The 21,808-nt window shown below is 43.9% G+C and overlaps 1 protein-coding gene across 1 annotated transcript; it reads left to right on the plus strand.

The window, feature by feature from the left end:
- The first annotated feature begins 13,487 nt into the window (after positions 1-13,487).
- On the plus strand, positions 13,488-14,123 carry LOC132637647 (uncharacterized). The gene has a single exon (XM_060354708.1). It carries the CDS (start codon positions 13,488-13,490, stop codon positions 14,121-14,123), a length of 636 nt encoding a protein of 211 aa, XP_060210691.1.
- Positions 14,124-21,808: the final 7,685 nt, after the last annotated feature.

Raw genomic sequence — 21,808 nt, forward strand, 5'->3', positions numbered from 1 at the left:
ATATATACAAATATTACAGATCAAACTTTTGACAACAAAAAGACAATTAACAGTCTGATAGTCACTTTATACTAAATTCCTCCTCCTATTTTCCTCCATTCTTTGCTCTCTTTTCAAGAATTATTATTTATGCCTCACTTTTTTTTATTGTATATAAGTAAAAGATAAAAAATAATTAAAATTTATATAATCGATCTCAAATTATTTAACTTAGATATAATTACAGCTGTTTTTCGATATTGATTGATAGGTATATATCATCGCTACAATACTATCTTTTACCTTCCTATTCTTTTGGGTGCTTCATTGATTAACATCTTTCTTGCTTTTAATCTTCATTCTTCTTTCATCTTGTTGTTCTTCTAAGGAAAGAGAATGGATGCATCTAGAGTAGTACATATGGTACTACTGTATTTTTATTGCTTTAGGGAAAAGCTTTTGGACATGAGTCAATTGATTAGCCAATTAAATGGGTCCCTATTGATAAGCTGGCATGTTTCGCTGGCACACCGACTTTTTCATCTCTTTTCTCTCTATGGAAGGAATGGAAATGTATTTATTCTTTCTTGTACAAGGTGGACTTGTGAGAAGGAAACCCTCCCAATTTATCTGGCTACAATTCAACGTCAATGGAGCATCAACCATATCAAAGCATTCAATCCCATATTTTCAACTAGAAACAAAAAGAACATTTGATTTCTATCCATTTTCCCTAGTTAGAATGTAATAAAATATTTGAGCTGATTGACCCGAGATTTGATGGAGTTTTATAGCATGTTTAATTAAGCCAAATTAGTTGTGTGAATTTATATTAAAATTATAAAGTTTTTCTTTCCTTTTGCTGTATTATAAAATTTGTTTTTGTTGGTGCTAAGGGTAAGTAAAACGGGAAAATTTGAATCAAACATATTCTGTTTCAATGATCGTGTTGCTTAATAATAAATCAAAAAATAAAAAAGACACAAAATATGTTCGGTAAAATCGCATTGAACCAACCGAATCCACATCCTAATTGCTTCGTACATCTTAAAAAAGTTAGTGACTCACTTCGTTTTCGAAAGATCACTTGCAAAATCACACTGGTTTTTTTTTAAGGCATAATACATAAACAAGCCTCAAACTTGACGTTAGCTGCCAAGTATGTCCTCAAATTTTAGGTGGAGACAAATAAGCACCTTAATTTGTTCCCACTTGTCAGTTGAATGCTCCAACTTATAAAGTGATCATCTAGACACCTTCAAAATTTATGTGTCACGTTAACATTTGTGTATACGTGTTAAACTTTATACAAGTTGAGGTGCATACTTGTGCACACCCAAAGTTAGACGGCATACTTGCCAGTTGAGGTCAAATATGAGGCCTGTTTATATATCATGCCTTTTATTAATAAAGTTCTTGCCAAATTCGTTTCCTCAATAACAATCATGAATCTACATTGTGGATTTTAGAGATACATGCCAACCCAAAGTGAAAAGTACCATGATTTGATCCTTTTTTTTTTTTTTTTTTTTTTTTTTTTTTGTAGATTGTCTTTCATTTGGGGTGGTCTTTAATTTTTGCACTTCGCCTAATACCCCGAGGTTCTGGGTTCGAATCTCAACTCAGTAAAAAAGAAGGAATTTTCGCAAGGTAGATGTTTGGATTCGCAAGGTTTACAAAATTCTACCCATGCAAAACTCTGCCTTAAGGCAGAATTTTGAAGGCAGACTATGCCTGATGGCTTGCAGAACTATGTATGAGGCCTAACTTTGACTTGCAAAACTCTGCCTGCAGTTAGAGTTTGCAGGCAAACTATGCCTGATGGCTTGCAAAACTATGTCTGAGGCCTAACTTTGGCTTGCAAAACTCTGCCTGCAGGTAGAGTTTTATCCGAATAGGCCTAACTTTGCTACAAAAATATATATATATATATATATATATTTTCTTTATTAAGACGGGGTTCGAACCCCAAACCTCATAATAGTAGGCGAAGGGAAAAAATTAAAGACCACCAATTTACTAGACAAAAATTAAAGACCATCCCAAAATAAGGACATTCCTGTGAATTGCTCTAATTTGATTACTACTGGCCCAAGTTTAATCTAGAATATAAACCAGATAGTTTGCCGATTAGGCCTATTTGGACAAGGGGGTTTTACATAGGAACTTTACATAACTATACCACCTTATATGAAACACTAGTTGAAAAGTATAATAACAAATATATATATATATATATATATATATATATATATATTTATTTTAGTATAGCGTCTTTGCCCAAATCAACTTAATAATCTTATAAGGATATTATTAAATAATAATAAAGCACATACATAAAATAAAAGATTTATAAATGTGACTCCAAAATTGTCTAAATTATACCAACCACAAAATTACAATTATATTGTATCCGTCTCAAATTATCTGTCGTGTTCTTTTTACACACACCTTAAGGAAATGTTAATTGGGAGGAGGAGAAGTTTTACGCGTATTTATTTTTGAAATATAATACCTCTTCATTGAGTATTTTCTCTATTTATGTATTATATCCCCATAATTGAGGTGTTTTGTGGTCTTTTAAAATAATTACAATTAAGCGTGAAACTAAAAGGAAATTGTCATAAATTTGAAAATGACACATAATTCAAAATAACTATTTTAGTAATCACGACAAATAATTTGAGACGAAGAAGTACCAATTACAAAGACCAAAAATATTTTAAAGGGACTAAAATCTACGTCATTTTTTTAAATCCAAATTATTCAATGACTTTCTTTCTCCATTCCCTAAAAAATTTGATCAATGAGCTTTGGGCCAGGTGGGAATGCCCTTGAATTTGGGCCTTACCAAAACATCTCAAAATGTCCCTTTATTTACTAAATTAGATAGTGGCAATTGAAGCAAACAAAGGGCAAATTAATAAAAGTGGGATTCAAAATGTAAAAGTTGGAATAACTCCTTCAAGGTAGAATATAAAGGGCTAATAAATGATAAAAATAGCCCTATGAGGTAGAGAGTATTACTTTTTGTATAATTTTTAAATATCTTAATTTTAATTGAAATTATTAAGTTGATATAATTTAATTTGCTTCAAAGTTTAGTCAAATTAACTCTTGGTAAAAAGTGAGTTCGTTGCTTTTACACCCTTAATGTATGCTCTATTTTGTAATTTGCACGCTATCCTATTATTTTTAATGATTTAAACCTTAATCTATTTATTTCTTTGTGAAACAATAAAATCACCCTTTTTATAAAGTTTCAATGAGGGAAAATTGGGAATATAAATAATATATCATTATATATATATATATATATATATATAACAGGCCTGCTAGATGAATTAAAACTCTTAGACGCCATCAATCTATCCTTACATTGTGAGTGAAGTGAAGTTAAGCTCTTCAGTAAACATCATCAAAGAAGGCACCTAAAACATGCATCTAACCCAGAAATGGAATTAGTTTAGAACTGTCCATTAATCTTTCAATATATGTATCTGAAATTATTTCTAATTTGATTTTTCAGAAAAGATAACACCAACGTTTTTACTGAACGATTCAAACGTAATATAAAACTAATTAAAATTCTTTAGGGTCTTCCAGTAGAATACACGAGATTCATACTCTTTACTGGTGTTAACTATCCTAGAAAAATTAGTAATGAAATAAAAGAGAAGAAATTGATTTTAGCTAGTTAGATCTAAATTTTATTAAACTTTCTAGTATTTTCTTCGCAGGCTTTGTCACCATTATCGTGCGTAGAAGAAACCTTGACTTCCAAATTCTTATAGGGCACAACTTCAATGCTTCAAGTTGAAATAAAAATGGGGAAAATGATAATATTGTTGTTTACCTCGGATTTGGATAATCAATTAAATTTGTAAATTGGTATAGGATATGTGCTTGGATCTCAATGCGTACTGGATAAAGAAAACAAGTGTATAAATGTTTTGCAATAAAACGGCTGATAATAGCGATTTGCTGTGGATATGAACGTTTATGAGCAATATGAAATATTTGATGGAAGAAACGCGATAAGGATGAAAACAACAGATCACAGCCGAATCCAATATTTAGAGAAAAATCATGTATATTTGCTATTACAATTGTTCTTGAAAGTGAGGAGGCCAACCCCTTCAAAGGAGGGGGATGAGTCCTATTTATAGGGCTGCCTCACAGGACCTCATACAATACAAGCCATTAAAATAAAAATAATAAGGACAACTCTGAACGAATTTGGTGGATTAGGTTGGCCGTACGGTCTGACACACGCATGGTTGGTGGTTGACTATGGGAGGACGCCACTGACGTATGGCTCGTGTGCAACGGCTGTACCGGACCAACGACACAAATACTCGGGGTAACGGCCTTGAGCAACTCGGTGATGAAGGACCCGGACCAAACGGTCATCCCGATCAGTTCCGGACAAGCGTCCCTACGATTCAGAGTGAAAGTCTTCATGTACGCTCTTGCTCCCTTCTTCCTTCGGTTCCCCGCTTCACCGGTTTGACTCATATCCGGTTTTTACCGTATACAATTGCAGTATTCAATTCTCTAGATCCAATTACCACAATTGCTCCTAGTTGAACTTATCAATATTGACTCAACTTATCAATATCGAACAAATTCGTTAATGTAGTAGTAAAATATGAACGACTGCTTTCTTCAATGATGTTTACTTTGGAAAACTTAACTTAATGGCACTCATGATGTAAGGGTATATTCATGGCTAGAGGAGTTTCAATTCATTTGGCCTCTTACACTTAAATAAATATATTTAAGAAAATGTGATATATTATTTATATTCCTATTTTGCCCTCATGGAAACTTTATAAAAAGAATTGTTTTATTGTTTTGTGAAGAAATAAAGAGATTAGGGTTTAAATCATAAAAAATAATACGATAGGGTGCAAATTATAAAATAGAGTACACATTAACTGTACAAAACGCCACGGACTCTGAAAAGTGCCACATAAATTAAAATGAAGAGAGAGTAATTAGTAAGATCTAAAATAAGTACTCTCATTCGAAATGAAAATGTGGTTCCACAGTTACCTAAATTTTGCCAAAACGTATAATGACAAATATTTTAAAGGGTAATCTAATACTCCCTCTGGTTCATATGATATGGTGCTCTTAGCTCGGACACACCTCTTAAAAATTTACTTACGCCTAGAGAGTAGGAAGCGTTTTCACTAAATTATCCTTGATTAAATAGTACCAATTTAATATAATTCATTGATTATGTAAAATTTTATTTATCTATATAAGGGTAGAAAGAAGAAAAAAATAGCTATTAATTTCTTCTTGATTATATAAAACTATTTATTTTGAACTAAAAATAAAAGCGAAAAATATCAACAACAACAACAACCCAGTGAAATCCCACATCGTGGGGTCTGGGGAGGGTAGAGTGTACGTAGACCTTACTCCTACCAAGGTAGGACGACTGTTTCTGAAAGACCCTCGGCTCAATAAAAGCATAAAAAGAAGTCAGATAAGGTTAAGAGAATCAAAGCGATATGAAATGAAATAATGCAAGCGACACAGATAACACAGGATAATCAAAGCACAGGAAATAACAGATAATAGCAGAAATCTGAGCAGAAGAAATTATATTGTGATAATGCGACTACTAATAAGAACGGAAAACGAGACTATCTACTAGCCTTCTACCCTAATTTGGGTCCTCCAAACCCTCCTATCTAAGGTCATGTCCTCGGTAAGCTGTAGTTGCTCCATGTCGTGTCTAATTACCTCTCCCCAATACTTCTTCGGTCTACCCCTACCTCGTCTGAAACCATCCATGACCAACCTCTCACACCTCCGCACTGGGGCATATGTGTCTCTCCTCTTCACATGCCCAAACCATCTCAATCTCGCTTCTCGCATCTTATCTTCCACCGAGGTTACCCCCACCTTATCCCGAATATGCTCATTCCTAATCCTGTCACTCCTGGTGTGGCCACACATCCATCTTAACATTCTCATCTCGACAACTTTCATCTTTTGAACGTGAGAGATCTTAACCGGTCAACACTCCGCCCCATACAACATAGTCGGTCTAACTACCACTTTGTAGAACTTGCCCTTAAGTTTTGGTGGCACCTTCTTGTCACATAGCACTCCGGAAGCAAGCCTCCATTTCATCCACCCTGCCCCAATACGATGTGTGACATCATCGTCAATCTCCCCGCAGCTTTGCAGAATAGACCCAAGGTACTTGAAACTACTTTTCTTCTGGATGGCCTGGGTACCAAGTCTTACTTCCAAGCCAGCCTCCTGAGGTGCTTCACTGAACTTACACTCCAAGTACTCTGTCTTGGTCCTACTCAGCTTAAACCCTTTAGACTCCAGAGTATGTCTCCAACTCTCCAGCTTAGCGTTAACTCCGCTACGAGTCTCGTCGATCAGGACTATGTCGTCCGCGAACAACATACACCATGGCACCTCACCTTGAATTTGCCGTGTCAATTCATCCATCACCAAGGCAAATAAAAACGGACTAAGAGCTGATCCTTGATGCAACCCCATCACAACTGGAAAGTGCTCTGAGTCTCCTCCTACTGTCCTTACCCTGGTTTTGGCTCCCTCATACATGTCCTTGATCACCTTAATGTACGCCACAGGTACACTTTTAGCCTCCAAGCATTTCCATAGGATCTGTCTTGGAACTTTGTCATAAGCCTTTTCTAGGTCGATGAATACCATGTGTAAGTCCTTCTTCCTCTCCCTATACTGCTCCACCAACCTTCTCACAAGATGGATGGCTTCTGTAGTTGAGCGTCCCGGCATGAATCCGAACTGGTTCTTTGAAATAGACACACCTCTCCTCACCCTCATCTCCACCACCCTTTCCCACACTTTCATAGTATGGCTTAGCAGCTTGATACCTCTATAGTTGTTGCAACTCTGGATATCTCCCTTATTCTTGTATAGAGGGATCATTACACTCGCCCTCCATTCTTCGGGCATCAATGCCGTCTTAAAGATGACATTAAACAACCTAGTCAGCCACTCCAAACCTGCCGGGCCCACGCTCTTCCAGAATTCCCCAGGAATCTCGTCAGGTCCGGTCGCTCTTCCCCTGCGCATCCTACGAACAACACCCTTAACCTCGTCAACCTTAATACTCCTGCAATACCCAAAATCGTGACGCCTTCCTGTATGTTCTAATTCTCCCAACACAATGTCTCTGTCCCCTTATTCATTCAAGAGTTTGCAGAAGTATGACTGCCATCTCCGTCTAATGAGAGTCTCCTCTACCAATACTTTTCCATGCTCGTCCTTGATGCACTTTACTTGATCCACATCACGTGCCTTCCTCTCCCTCGCCTTGGCTAGCTTGAACAATTTTTGGTCCCCTCCTTTCTCTTCTAGTTCAGCATACATACGTTCAAAAGCTGCCGTTTTTGCCGTCGAAACCGCCAACTTCGCCTCCTTCCTTCCCATCTTATATAGTTCTGTATTTGTCCACTTCTCCACCTCATCCTTGCTTTCTATCAACTTCGCATACGCCACCTTCTTTGCTTCCACCTTCCCTTGAACTTCTCCATTCCACCACCAGTCCCCTCGATGCTGACCACGTCTACCTGTCGAGACCCCCAACACTTCCCTTGCTACCACCCTAATGCAACTAGCCGTCTTATCCCATATACTGGTCGCATCCCCACTACTATCCCAGGCCCCCATATCCTTCAATTTCTCTCCCATCTCCAGGGCACTAATCGTGGTCAAACTCCCCCATCTGATCCTAGGTCGGTCCTCCACGACCCTCTTCTTCCTCGTCATCTTGATCGCTAAATCCATCACCAAGAGCTTATGTCGGGTTGTAAGATATTCGCTCGGAATGACCTTACAATCTTTGCACAGACCTTTATCATCCTTCCTAAGGAGTAAAACGTCTATCTGAGTCATAGCCACCGAACTACGGAAGGTTACCAAGTGTTCCTCCTTCTTTGGGAAACTCGAATTGGCTATCACCAACCCAGAAGCTCTTGCAAAATCCAAAAGTGAGACTCCTCCTCCATTCCTGTCCCTGAAGCCAAAGCCTCCATGCACATCATGATAACCTCCCGAAATAGGCCCGATGTGTCCATTGAAATCACCTCTCACAAATAGCTTCTCAGTAGGCGGTATGCCTCCCACTAATTCGTCCAAATCCTCCCAAAAGCGCCTCTTCTCCTCGTCGCCTAAACCCGCTTGCGGCACATATGCACTAATAATGTTCACAGTGAGTCCTTCAACGCCCACCTTAATCGACATCATCCTATCAGTGGCTCTCCTAACCTCTACCACCTGATCTCTTAATTCACCATCTACTAAAATGCCCACCCCATTTCTATACTTCGACCTACCAGAGAACCACAGCTTATACCCGTCTACCTCCTTAGCTTTAGGACCTACCCATTTGGTCTCTTGGATACAAGCTATATTAATCTTCCTCTTCTTAATAATCTTAACTAGCTCTATGGACTTCCCCGTTAACGTCCTAATGTTCCAAGATCCTACTCTCAACCTAGACGCTCCTCTAACCCACTTACCCCTCCTAACCCTCGCCCCTGTCCCCGAACGAGAACATGACCCTAGTCTACCATCACTAAGCAAAGCCACGAAAATGAGTATGAACTAATAAATTATTCAAAAGTCTAAAGTTAGCAAAATGTAACTACAAGTGTATGGACAAATAACGGATATGGCAACCGGAGGTACCAACTCCAGTTGAACTGAACCTGGACGCCGTCGGAAAACACTGTTCAACGTCCGAGTTACTGTTCACACTATTCACTGTTGAGTTACTGTTCACTGCCGGAATTCTGCTCACAGAGACCTGAAACGGGAGAAGAGAGAGGGGGGGGGGGGGGGTGGAAAGAAAAAAGAACAAGAAAAGAAAAGGAAAAAAGGAGAGAGAGAGGGATGGCCGGAAAATGGTGCCGGAAAAAGTCTCCGGCAATGACGCAGCTGTGTTCTGGCAACGGCAGAAGCAGCTAAAAAAAGGAAAAAAGGAGAAGAGAAGAAGAAGAGGAGAAGAAGAAAAGGAAAGAGAGAAAAAAGTAGATCTGGCCGGAAAAAAGTAGATCTGGTCGGAAAAGTGGCCGGCGTTACCTGGTCGCCGGAGTTACCTGAACAGTGATGCGATCTGATCGCCTGATGGGGTGGCGGGTGGGGTGGAGTGGCGGGAGGGGTGGAGAGTTGGAGGGCAGAGGAGAGAGAAAGCAGAGGAGAGAGAAAATATAATTTAAGTTTATTTTCCAAAAGCTAAAAATATCATACAATATAAATTAGAGGGAGTAAGGGGCTAAGAAAGATTCACCGAAAAATTGCAGGGCCCCACGTGAAATAGACCGAAGAAAAGGAATTGAGGGTTAAAAGTGAGATAGGCAAGGAAAGGGCAGTAGCAGCCAGCCACGTGTAATCATCAACCAATAAAAATTCTTGTATTTGGAATGTGAGGACAGCAAAACTTGCCTATTCCCTTTTATATATAATAGTAAGTACAATTTTTATTAGCAATATTTGCAAATTCACATTTTATAGCAAATTTCGAATTATAAAAGGAATCTTAATTGAATCCCAAATCGGACTTTCCTACTATTTTCTAGTCTTCGTATAAAGCCAAACCAATACCTTCAATTTTTTTTTTTTGCTAAACTGATTCCCATCATATATCACTTCGGCCAATTCAAACGAATCCCTTCATATTTTTTCTTTCTATTCATGACCATTGAATACGTATTTCTTCTAAAATATATTCATGAATCATATGTGGTATATATACATAATATATATATCATGTACACGGATGATATAACAATTTTTTTTATGTGTTGATTATACAATATAATCATGTATAATATGGGACAACGTAACGGAATTGTGAGTATTTAGAGGATCAGTGGCCGGTAGGGCGGCATTTTCCTGGTCCACGGTATTTTGCCTGATAAGTCCCTCCTTCGAATCGACGAGGTTCGGGTCAGCGGGATTTGGCAATCCCCGTAGTCCGCTGCCATCGTTTTCCGCCACAATCTCGGTGTTATTGACATGGACGGATTGTTCGATATCGGCCATTTAGTCCGTTTTCGCAGAGATGGGCAGGAGATGTTTTTGATTTTGATGAATATGATAGAAGTCAAGACCAAAGACCACTATTATCCTAGCCCCACGGTGGGCGCCAAACTGTTTACCCCGGATTTGGATAATCAATTAAATTTGTAAATGGGTATAGGATATGTGCTTGGATCTCAATGCGTACTGGATAAAGAAAACAAGTGTATGAATGTTTTGCAATAAAATGGCTGATAATAGCGATTTGCTGTGGATATGAACGTTTATGAGCAATATGAAATATTTGATGGAAGAAACGCGATAAGGATGAAAACAACAGATCACAGCCGAATCCAATATTTAGAGAAAAATCATGTATATTTGCTATTAAAATTGTTCTTGAAAGTGAGAAGGACAACCCCTTCAAAGGAGGGGGATGAGTCCTATTTATAGGGCTGCCTCACAAGGCCTCATACAATACAAGCCATTAAAATAATAATAATAATAATAATAAGGACAACTCTGAACGGATTTGGTGGGATTAGGTTGGCCGTACGGTCTGATACATGCATGGTTGGTGGTTGACTATGGGAGGACGCCACTGACGTATGGCTCGTATGCAACGGCTGTACCGGACCAATGGCACGAATACTCGGGGTAACAGCCTTGAGCAACTCAGTGATGAAGGACCCGTCCAAACGGTCATCCCGATCATTTCCGGACAAGCGTCCCTCCGGTTCAGATGAAAGTCTTCATGTACGCTCTTGCTCCATTCTTCCTTCGGTTCCCCGCTTCACCAGTTTGACTCATATCCGGTTTTTACCGTATACAGATAGCCCCCACACTTCCCGGATCTCCAATCTATCGGAGTAACGGGAAGTGGATAAACCACGAAACCGGTGACTCCGTTGGCTCGTCGTTATCTTCTTATTTTGGCGGGAACGGTTGCGTCACGTTCCCCCCTTTATCGGCCTCGTGTCTTATCTCGAATGTCCGGTTTTGACAACCGCCGCATGCACGTCGCTTCGAGTCGTTTCTCATTAATTACGGGGGACACATGGCATCCCCCAGTTGGCTGGGGAACCGTAACAGTCACAGTCCCTACGCATAGCTATATAAGGCTCTTTTCCCATTCATTCCAACACTTTCACGATCCATTTCTTCTTCATTTTCACTCTTCTCTGCGTTTCCTCATCTTCACCATATTTAGCAGTCTTCTCCAACCAATCTGTCGTTGATTCATTGCATACACTACGTGAAAAGGGGGGAGCTTTATCACCATTTCTGCTAACTGTTCTCATTTGAGTGTTGTTTTGCACTTTGTTATTTCTCGAATCGTCAGTTCCCCCAATCCTTTTGAACTTTTTTCTGAGTCCTCTCCCTTTCATATCTTCCAAAATGTCTGAAACCACTTCCCATGATGTTCCATCGGTTTCGTATCCGGGTTCCGAGCCTGCATCTCCGGCCAAAACAAAAAGCACTTTTGAGCCCACGGCCTCGGATATTATACCGGCCAAGCCCAACTTCAACAAAGATCTCGAGGTTGAAAAACCTTTCTCGGTGTCCGATAGGGGATTTGATGTGAGGCGATACCCCTCATCCATTACTGAGGAGAGGCTAGACATAGTCCGGGCCGAATGCGGGTGGGACACCCGTCCGGTTTCGGTTTTTGCCCCCGGACCAGATGAATCTATTGCTGACCACCGGGAAGGGTTTCTGTACGTGTACACTTATCCCTTCACTCTCAAACTCGACCCACCAGTGGATCTGGTCATTCTCGACATGTGCCGAACTTACGGCGTGACGTTGGCTCAGATCGACCCGATTGTTTGGAGGGTCGTGGCGTGTCTCCGGTTGTTGGCCAACAACGCCGAGAAGGATTTCACGCTGTCCCATCTGATACGCTTATACTCCACGAGGCTGTTCCGGGGTGGCGTAATAAAATTGGCCAAGCGTAGCCGGAACCCCTTCTTCTAAAAAATGGATGAAGACAGAGATAGGGGTTGGCTGGAGCGGTATGTCCGGGTGAAGACCGAGGACATTATTCCGGCCAGTCACATGCCCTTCTTGGAGAAATGGAACAACAAGCGTAAGTTCCGAGTTTTCAAGTGATTGCTTTTGCATGTTTCGTCAAACTCCGATCTCACTTTCTCACCGTTTTCCTTATTTTTGTCAGCCAACGGATACATGCCTCCGGTTGTTCGCAATCTGAACGAATGGGTTACGGCCCTCCTCAGCCAATATGACCACGACAACCGGACGTGGGCCCACCTCTCACGCGGCCGATGGGTTGCCCAGAACCACGGTAGTACTCCGTTTCTACCCATCTTTGCTACGTCTTCTGCTATCCGTACTCATTATGTCTTTAATTTTTCAGGTTTGCCTAAGGGCTCGGTAGCCCCCAGATCGGAGTCGACAGCTGAACCCACAATGTCGGCGTCCGAGTTTGATACAGCAGGTGCATCTCGTGCCCTTGCTGCCGCTACCGCTGCTAAAAGAAAAAGGCCCTTGGACAAAGGGCAACAGTCGAAAAAGAAAAGGGCGAGAAGCATTACTCGGCCCTTACGGGATGAAACAGAGCCCGACATTATAGTTTGGAGAGTCGATGCCGTACCTTCCATGGCCCTGATACCGGAGGAGTTTTTCGTAGTTGCACCTCTTCCTTCGGTCGGTGAAGGATTTTAGTTCCGGCTTCTCACACAGGTGCGGAAGAAATCCTTTCTCCAGCTCCTTTAAGGTCGATTGACTTCGTCGACATTTCAGGTGAAACCTCCTCCGAAGAGCTTCCCCTTCAAAGGACAAGAAGACCTGGGGAAGCGGCCGCTGCTGGAACCGGCCAAAGGGCTGAGCCAGTCCCGGAAGTCGAAGCTCCTACTGATATTCATCCGGATCTCGAGCACGAGTCTGCTGCTACCACGGGGCCCTCGAGCTTTGCTGAAGACGCTGGTGCCGTTCCAAGTTCTTCGACTCCGGCTCCGAGACCCGTCGATCTTGAGGATATGTTCTCGGGGACTCCCCCCGCTACCGGCAAAGCCACAGGATTCGGACATCTTACGATTCCTCGGGCCACGAGGTCTGCCAACCGGACCTCCGAATCTGGGACCAGGGATGGCTTGGTGCGCATCTTTCCGGCCCCAAGCGTGAAGCCGAGGAGAACAAGATCGGCTGTGGTAACTGTCCCCGAGGACTGCATCTTTCTTTCCCGTCCGGTGGGTGTGGCCAGTTACCTGAGGACTTTTGTCTCGGACTCGGATAAGCGGAAGATGACCGAGGTCACTTGGCAGTGCCTTATCAACGAGAGTATGCACGCGGCCAACCGGGTAAGATTCGTGGTCGTCTTTGTATAACTTTGCTGGTAACCTTAACCTTGCCTCGTTAAATTTTGCCGATAACTTTGAACTTACTTCATTTTGCAGAGTGTGGTGCTCGCCAACTAAGCCTATATCCGTGCCTAACAAGAGATGGACGATCTTAAGGGACAATTGGATGCCCAGGGCAAAGAAACGGAGAAGTATGTGCATCATCTTCGGGAGAAGGAGGAGGAGCTGAGTCGAGCAGTTGCTCTTTCCCATCTTCAGCCCGAGCTCGACGCAGAAAAGGCCAAGAACCGTCAGATGAGGAGTGAACTGGTCGCCATGACCAAATATAACCGGAGCCTCGAAGCCGAGAAGATTGGCCTCAACCGGGATAACGCTCAAGTTTCCTCGAAGCTAGATGAGCTTGAGATCGCTTTCTCCCAACTCCGGGAGGAGTTGGATGTGGTAAAGTCGGATGCTTCCAGCTTGGCCGAGAGGAACCGGCTTCTTGAATCTGAGAGTGCTCGGTATCAGGAGCGTGCCAGGGTGTTCGAAGAGAAAGCAGAGACCAGGTCCCGGATGTGCGAGGACCTGAAGAACGAACTTAAGGAAACGGCCGCTGCAAATGACACCCTCCAGGCCGAGCTTCAATCAACCATTCAAATGCAAAATATTCTTGGGGAGGCTCGGGATGCTCTTGAGGCAAAGCTGGCCCAGACCGAGGCTGAATTGGATGAAGCTCAGAGAAGCGTGGAGACCGCCGAGGCTCAAGTTATCATTGTTGCTCAGTACGAGAAATGAAAATCTTGGAGGATCACTCTTGAGCAAGCCGAGCATGGCTTTTCTGACCTTCCGACCCTTATTGTCGAGGCCTAGAGGATCGAAGGAGAGGCCAAGGATGCCCTCGGTTCTGACTCTGACGATTCCGAGCGGACGGTGTCCGAGCATTCCGGCTCCAGCCATTCGGGGTAGTTTAGGGCCTGTATTTGGCTTTTATCTCTTCATTTTTTTGCCTTTGTAGGACTTTTGTTTTTGATGTAAAAATATCCCTTGTATAAATGAAAAGTGCATCTTCCTTGTTTCTTCGTTTTGAATGTTTGCTAATATTTTTTCCATGATCGTTGGTCCGTTTTAGGACAAGTCGACTCATAGTCGTCAATTCATCGTGCCCGTAGGACTTATCCGATGCTTCATAAGTTCAGACGTCTCTGAATTACGATAGGCATTTCCTTTAGGGTCGGTATTTTTTCAGCCTTGGCTAAATTTTTGACGTAGCAGTCCCCGTTTGGGGGAGTTCATCAAATTTTGGCTCAGATCATTGTGACCTCGTTACCTTTGTCGAATTTCGGGCACAGTATTCAGTATAGAGTATGTGAATGAGACAATGCCGGAATACGACGGTTATCATTGGGGAAAAGTCCTTTTAACAGAAAGATACCCGAGATTTTTCTATCTAAACTTTTGATAACTTTGTGTTTGCGAAATGTTTGTACATATGAAAATTTTAATTCCTTCTACCTTTGCCGTAGCAAATATACAATCGGACAGGGTTCATTATGATCGTTTGGTCCTTAAATCGAAGGCTATGGCTGGTCACCGGGCCATGGTTTTGCCTTAGCAAATGCTAAATGGGACACTATTCGTTATGATCGTTTGGTCCTTACATCGAAGGCTATGGCCGATGGCCGGGCCTCAGTTTTGCCGTAGCAAGTGTTGAGCTTCTCCGTCTTCTCCGACAGGGATTGTCTTTGATGCGGGCATAGTATTCCCCCAGCACTTATCCGAGCTGCAAGGTCGGGTTAGTGCTATTAAGTCCCCGATCGGAGAATGTGGCCTCGGATTTCCGGGCGCTGGTCTTTTATCTTTGTCGAGTAACACGTTGTACTTGTTGCCTCATTAAGAACCTTGTCGGAAAACCCATTCTGGGAAAAAACCGTACTAAGGAAAAGAGTGCAACACGTGTTTTCAGGTCTAAATTATAATTTTATCCTGTTCCTGACTCCCTGCAAAAGAGAAAGGTTAATAAGAGAATACCGGGAGGCCATACCTTAGCAGTAGTATCTTTTCAGATGAGCCACATTCCAGTTGTTACGCAGGCGTTGCCCGTCCATGGACTCCAACTGGTACGATCGTTTGCCCGTTATACCGGTTACCTTGTACGGGCCTTCCCAGTTCGGACCCAACTTTCCCTCGTTGGGGTTCCTGGTGTGCAAGGTAACTTTTCGAAGCACCAAGTCTCCGACTTGGAAATATCGAAAGTTGGCTCTTCGATTGTAGTATCTTTCCATTCTCTGTTTTTGGGCCGCTATGCGGACCAATGCGTTTTCGCGTAGTTCATCTGTGAGGTCGAGTTTCACGGCCATGGCCTCCTCGTTTGATTCCTCGGTAGCGTACCTGAACCAGAGGGTTGGTTCGCCAACCTCCACGGGGATAAGGGCTTCTGCCCCGTAAACCAATGAGAACGGGGTTTCCCCCGTGCTCGATTTGGATGTGGTCCTGTAAGCCCACAGCACCTCCGGCAATATCTCTTTGCAATGGTGCTTTGATGTTTTAAGTCTTTTCCTCAGATTTTGGATTATCGTCTTGTTCGTGGATTCTGCCTGTCCGTTTGCACACGGATGATACGGGGTTGACACGATTTTCTTGATCTTCAATCCCTCGAGAAAATTGTTGACATTGCCACCCACGAACTGAGGACCATTATCACAAGTTATCTCAGCGGGGATGCCAAAACGGCAAATGATGTGATCCCATATGAAGTCAATGACTTCCTTATCTCTGATTTTTTCAAAGGCCTGCACTTCAACCCACTTGGAAAAATAGTCATTCATAAATAAAATGAAACGGGCCTTACCTGGTGCCCAGGGTAACGGACCCATAATGTCCATTCCCCACTTCATGAAAGGCCAAGGTGAGACCACCGAATGCAGCAACTCCCCGGGCTGGTGAATCATCGGAGCATGCTTCTGACATCCGTCTCACTTTCGGACAAAGCTTTTCGAGTCTTCGTCCATCCGGTTCCAGTAATAACCGGCCTTGATAATCTTTCGGACCAGAGCTTCTGCACCAGAGTGGTTTCCACAGGTTCCTTCGTGTACCTCTCTCATCACGTATTCCGTTTCACCGGGGCCCAAACACTTAGCCAGGGGACCGAGGAAAGAGCGTCGATACAATTGGCCGTCCACTAGGAAAAAATGGGCAGGCTTGGTCCGTAGCGACCGTGATTCCTTCGGGTCATTTGGGAGCTTATCATCACGCAAGTAGTCAATGTACTTATTGCGCCAATCCCAAGTTAAGCCCATTGCATATATTTCGGCGTGTCCGCTTTCTATGGCCGTGTTTGATAAGTGCACCGTTGCCCCGGGGTTGACTTCCTCCCCCTCGACCGAGGATCCCAAATTTGCTAATGCATCGGCCTCGTTGTTTTGCTCCCTCGGTATGTGCTGCAAAGTCCATTCTTTAAATTGATGAAGCACCACTTGGGTTTTTTCGAGGTACCTCTGCATCCGTTCGTCTTTGACTTCGAATACGCCGTTCACCTGGTTTGCGACCAAAAGCGAGTCGCACTTTACTTCGATTATTTCGGCTCCCATGCTTCGAGCCAAATCCAAACCTGCAATCATAGCTTCATACTCGGCTTCATTGTTAGTCAATCTAGCAGTTCTAATAGATTGTCGAATGACATCCCCGGCCGGGGATCTAAGGACAATCCCTAGTCCGGAACCTTTAAGGTTCGAGGCCCCATCTGTGTATAGAGACCAAATTCCTGTGGCCTTTCCCGAGGTCAGCAGAAGTTCTCTTTCGACCTCGGGGACCATGGCCAGGGCAAAGTCTACCACAAAATCGGCTAAGATTTGGGATTTAATGGCCGTTCGAGGTCTATACTCGAAATCGTAACCGCTAATTTCTATAGCCCATTTCGTCAACCTACCTGACAACTCCGGTTTATGCATGATGTTTTTCAGGGGGTACGTAGTTACTACACATATGAGGTGGCATTGAAAATAAGGTTTGAGCTTTCTGGATGCGCTTACTAGTGCTAATGCCAATTTTTCCAAATGGGGGTAACGGGTCTCCGCATCCCCCAAAGTTCTACTTACGTAATAGATAGGGAATTGCGTACCTGATTCTTCTCGGACCAAAACGCCACTTACCGCCAATTTGGAGACATCTAGGTAGAGGAAAAGCGGCTCGTCTGCCTTCGGTGTGTGCAGCAACGGGGGGTTAGACAAGTACCTCTTCAATTCTCGTAGAGCTTCTTGGCACTCCGGTGTCCAAACGAAATTGCTCTTCTTCCTGAGCAAAGAGAAGAAACGGTGACTCTTGTCTGAGGACCTCGATATAAAGCGACTCAGAGCCGCTATCCTTCCGGTGAGGCTCTGTACCCCTTTTATGTTGTTCACAACCTCGATATCCTCGATGGCCTTGATCTTGTCCGGATTGATTTCAATTCCTCGGTTTGATACCATGAAGCCCAGAAATTTACCGGACCTTACTCCGAAGGCACATTTTTCCGGGTTGAGCTTCATGTTGTATTTGCGGAGCACATCAAAGGTTTCCTGCAAATGCTTAAATGGTCCTCTGTTTCCAGGGACTTAACAACCATATCGTCAACATAAACTTCTATCGTTTTCCCTATTTGTTCTTCGAACATTCCATTAACTAGGCATTGGTAAGTTGCACCGGCATTTTTTAGTCCGAAAGGCATGACGTTATAATAGTAAGTCCCATATCGGGTGATGAAGGATGTTTTCTCTTGATCCTCCGGGTGCATCCGAATTTGGTTATACCCGGAGTAAGCGTCGAGAAAACTTAACATCTCATGTCCGACCGTCGCATCGATCATCCTATCGATGTGAGGCAATGGAAATGAATCCTTCGGGCATGCCTTATTTAAATCCTTATAATCGACACACATGTGAAATTTATTACCTTTTTTGGGCACTACCACCACATTAGCAAGCCAATCTGGGTACTTCACTTCCCGGATAGAGCCTATTTTTAAAAGCTTTGTTACCTCATCTTTCACGAAGGCATGTTTTGCCTCCGCCATGGGCCTTCTTTTTTGCTTCACCGGGGGAAACTTCCCGTCCAAGCTGAGCTTGTGAGTTGCTATTTCTGGTGATATACCTGTCATATCTATATGCAACCATGCAAAGCAATCGGCGTTAGCTTGAAGAAACTCAATTAATTTGCGCCTGAGCTCCGGGGTAAGCCCTGTGCCCAGGTATACCTTGCTGTCCGGTAGGTACTCGAACAGGATGATCTGCTCCAGCTCCTCTACGGTTGACTTGGTCGCATCCGAGTCATCTGGCATGACAAATGATCTGGGTACCCCGAAATCATCCTCTTCATGCATTGGATCCGACCTGGTATACTTTGATTGCTATTGGGGGGATTCCCTTCCGGCTATATCCTTTTCTCCCTGAGCCGTCTCCTTGGGCCGAGGCCGCTTCCTCTACTGCGAACATTTCCTTTGCTGCGGGCTGCTCACCTCGGATGGTTTTCACCCCCTCCGGGGTGGGGAATTTCAGCAACTGATGCAGTGTTGAGGGTACCTCCCTCATGCTATGTATCCAGGGTCTGCCTAATAGTGCATTATATTTCATGTCCCCTTCGATCACATAGAACACCGTTTGTTGAATGGTGCCATCCACGTTTACGGGCAATGAGATCTCCCCCTTCGTGGTTTCGCTCGCCATATTGAACCCGCTGAGTACCCGGGCCACCGGTACGATCTGGTCGAGCAGTCCTAGCTGTTCGACCACTCTCCATCGGATGATGTTGGCCGAGCTACCTGGGTCAACCAAAATACGTTTAACCTTAGTCTTAAAGACAAGTACAAAAATTACCAATGCATCATTGTGCGGTTGAATGATGCCCTCTGCGTCTTCGCTATGGAAGAAAATAGAGCCCCCGGTTGAGTGATCTCGGATGCGTTTTTCACGAACAATAGAAACCTTTGTCCGTTTCATTACCGGCCCCCGAGGGGCGTCAATACCCCCAACTATCATGTTGATTGTATGCTGGGGTTCGACCGGCTCGGCCCTTCGATGAGCTTCTCTTTCCTTGTAATGATTTTTGGCTCAGTCGCTCAGCAGATTTTTGGCTCAGTCGCTCAGATGACCGTTTTTCAATAACCGGGCTACCTCTTCTCTTAACTGGCGACAATCCTCGATTCTATGACCATGGGTTCCGTGATATTCGCACACCATACTCGGATCCCGTTAGCCCGGATCTGACCTTAGTGGTTTCGGCCATCTTACATCCGGGACGCGGCCGATGGCTGAGATGAGGCCTGAAGTACTAACGTTGAAGTTGTACTCCGAAATCTTTGGTGGACCCTTATTATCGGCAGAACTTCCAACATCGCTCCTGAACGAGAGCTCCCGGCTGTTTGAGAAGCGTTCGACCCGCTTGGTGCCCCGACCTGAGAAATGGATCGGGTTCTCCCTTGGCTTTTCCGACCTAGAATTTTGTCTCCTCGAATGGGAGTATGGCCGGAACCTTTCCCTCGATGATTCGGCCTTTTCTTCATAACCCTTCGTTGGTTTTTCAAAACTTCTATCCATCTTTACCGGGACCGGGGGGAGCTCGAACTGATCATCCTCCACCCGAATCATCGATTCATACCGATTGTGGACATCGGCCCATGTCACAGCCTCGTATTCCAGCAAATGTTCTTTCAATTTGAACGAAGCAGTTGAACTTAGCACGCTGAGCCCCTTTGTGAAAGCTTGCGCGGCCCATTCTTCTGGAACCGGGGGGAGTTCCATCCGTTCCCTCTGGAACCGGGTGACGAACTCACGCAGTAACTCATCGTCCCTTTGGGTTATTCGGAAGATATCGGCCTTGCGGGCCTGAACCTTTTTGGCACCGGCGTGAGCCTTTACGAAGGCATCAGCGAGCATTTCGAAAGAAGTGATCGAATGCTCGGGTAGGTGGTCATACCACGTCAACGCTCCCTTTGACAGAGTCTCCCTAAATTTTTTCAACAATACTGACTCAATCTCATCTTCCTCCATATCATTGCCTTTGATGGCACAGGTGTATGAGGTTACGTGCTCGTGCGGGTCAATTTCGGGGCTGCGCTCGGAGGAAAAGTCCTTTGGATGTACCTTTTTGAATTTGGCCTCTTCAGCAAAGGTGGAGCCCCCGGGATCTGATCCACCCGAGAATTGTATGTCTCGACCCTCTTTTCGGTTGAGTCTACCCGTTTCGCCAAAGTTTCAAGCATCTTTAGAACCTCGGTAGAGGAACCGGCTCCGGAGCCGTCGCTCTCAACCATTCGTGCCCCGTTTCTTCCGGTTTCGGCAACACCCTTCGCCCCTTCCGGCTCTGCTTCACCTTTTCCGCTCTGCAACCGGGCAATTGCGATTCCCTGCTCGGCGATTGCCGCTCTTTGCTCCTGTAACATTTCGAAAATTAAACGTAAGTTAACATTGTCGCTTGGGGCATCCGGTTCTCTCCGGCCCTGGGTCTGGGACAACGTAACGGAATTGTGAGTATTTAGAGGATCAGTGGCCTGTAGGGCGGCATTTTCCTGGTCCACGGTATTTTGCCTGTTAAGTCCCTCCCTCGAATCGACGAGGTTCGGGTCAGTGGGATTTGGCAATCCCCGTAGTCCGCTGCCCTCGTTTTCCGCCACAATCTCGGTGTTATTGACATGGCCGGATTGTTCGATATCGGCCATTTAGTCCGTTTTCGTAGAGATGGGCAGGAGATGTTTTTGATTTTGATGAATATGATAGAAATCAAGACCAAAGACCACTATTATCCTAGCCCCACGGTGGGCGCCAAACTGTTTACCCCGGATTTGGATAATCAATTAAATTTGTAAATGGGTATAGGATATGTGCTTGGATCTCAATGCGTACTGGATAAAGAAAACAAGTGTATGAATGTTTTGCAATAAAACGACTGATAATAGCGATTTGCTGTGGATATGAACGTTTATGAGCAATATGAAATATTTGATGGAAGAAACGCGATAAGGATGAAAACAACAGATCACAGCCGAATCCAATATTTAGAGAAAAATCATGTATATTTGCTATTACAATTGTTCTTGAAAGTGAGGAGGCCAACCCCTTCAAAGGAGAGGGATGAGTCCTATTTATAGGGCTGCCTCATAGGGCCTCATACAATACAAGCCATTAAAATAATAATAATAAGGACAACTCTGAACGGATTTGGTGGGATTAGGTTGGCCGTACGGTCTGACACACGCATGGTTGGTGGTTGACTATGGCAGGACGCCACTGACGTATGGCTCGTGTGCAACGGCTGTACCGGACCAACGACACGAATACTCAGGGTAACGGCCTTGAGCAACTCGGTGATGAAGGACCCGGACCAAACGGTCATCCCGATCAGTTCCGGACAAGCGTCCCTCCGGTTCAGAGTGAAAGTCTTCATGTACGCTCTTGCTCCCTTCTTCCTTCGGCTCCCCGCTTCACCAGTTTGACTCATATCCGGTTTTTACC

The sequence above is a fragment of the Lycium barbarum genome, chromosome 4, assembly GCF_019175385.1.
Source record: "Lycium barbarum isolate Lr01 chromosome 4, ASM1917538v2, whole genome shotgun sequence".
In the NCBI taxonomy this organism is placed as follows: domain Eukaryota; kingdom Viridiplantae; phylum Streptophyta; class Magnoliopsida; order Solanales; family Solanaceae; genus Lycium; species Lycium barbarum.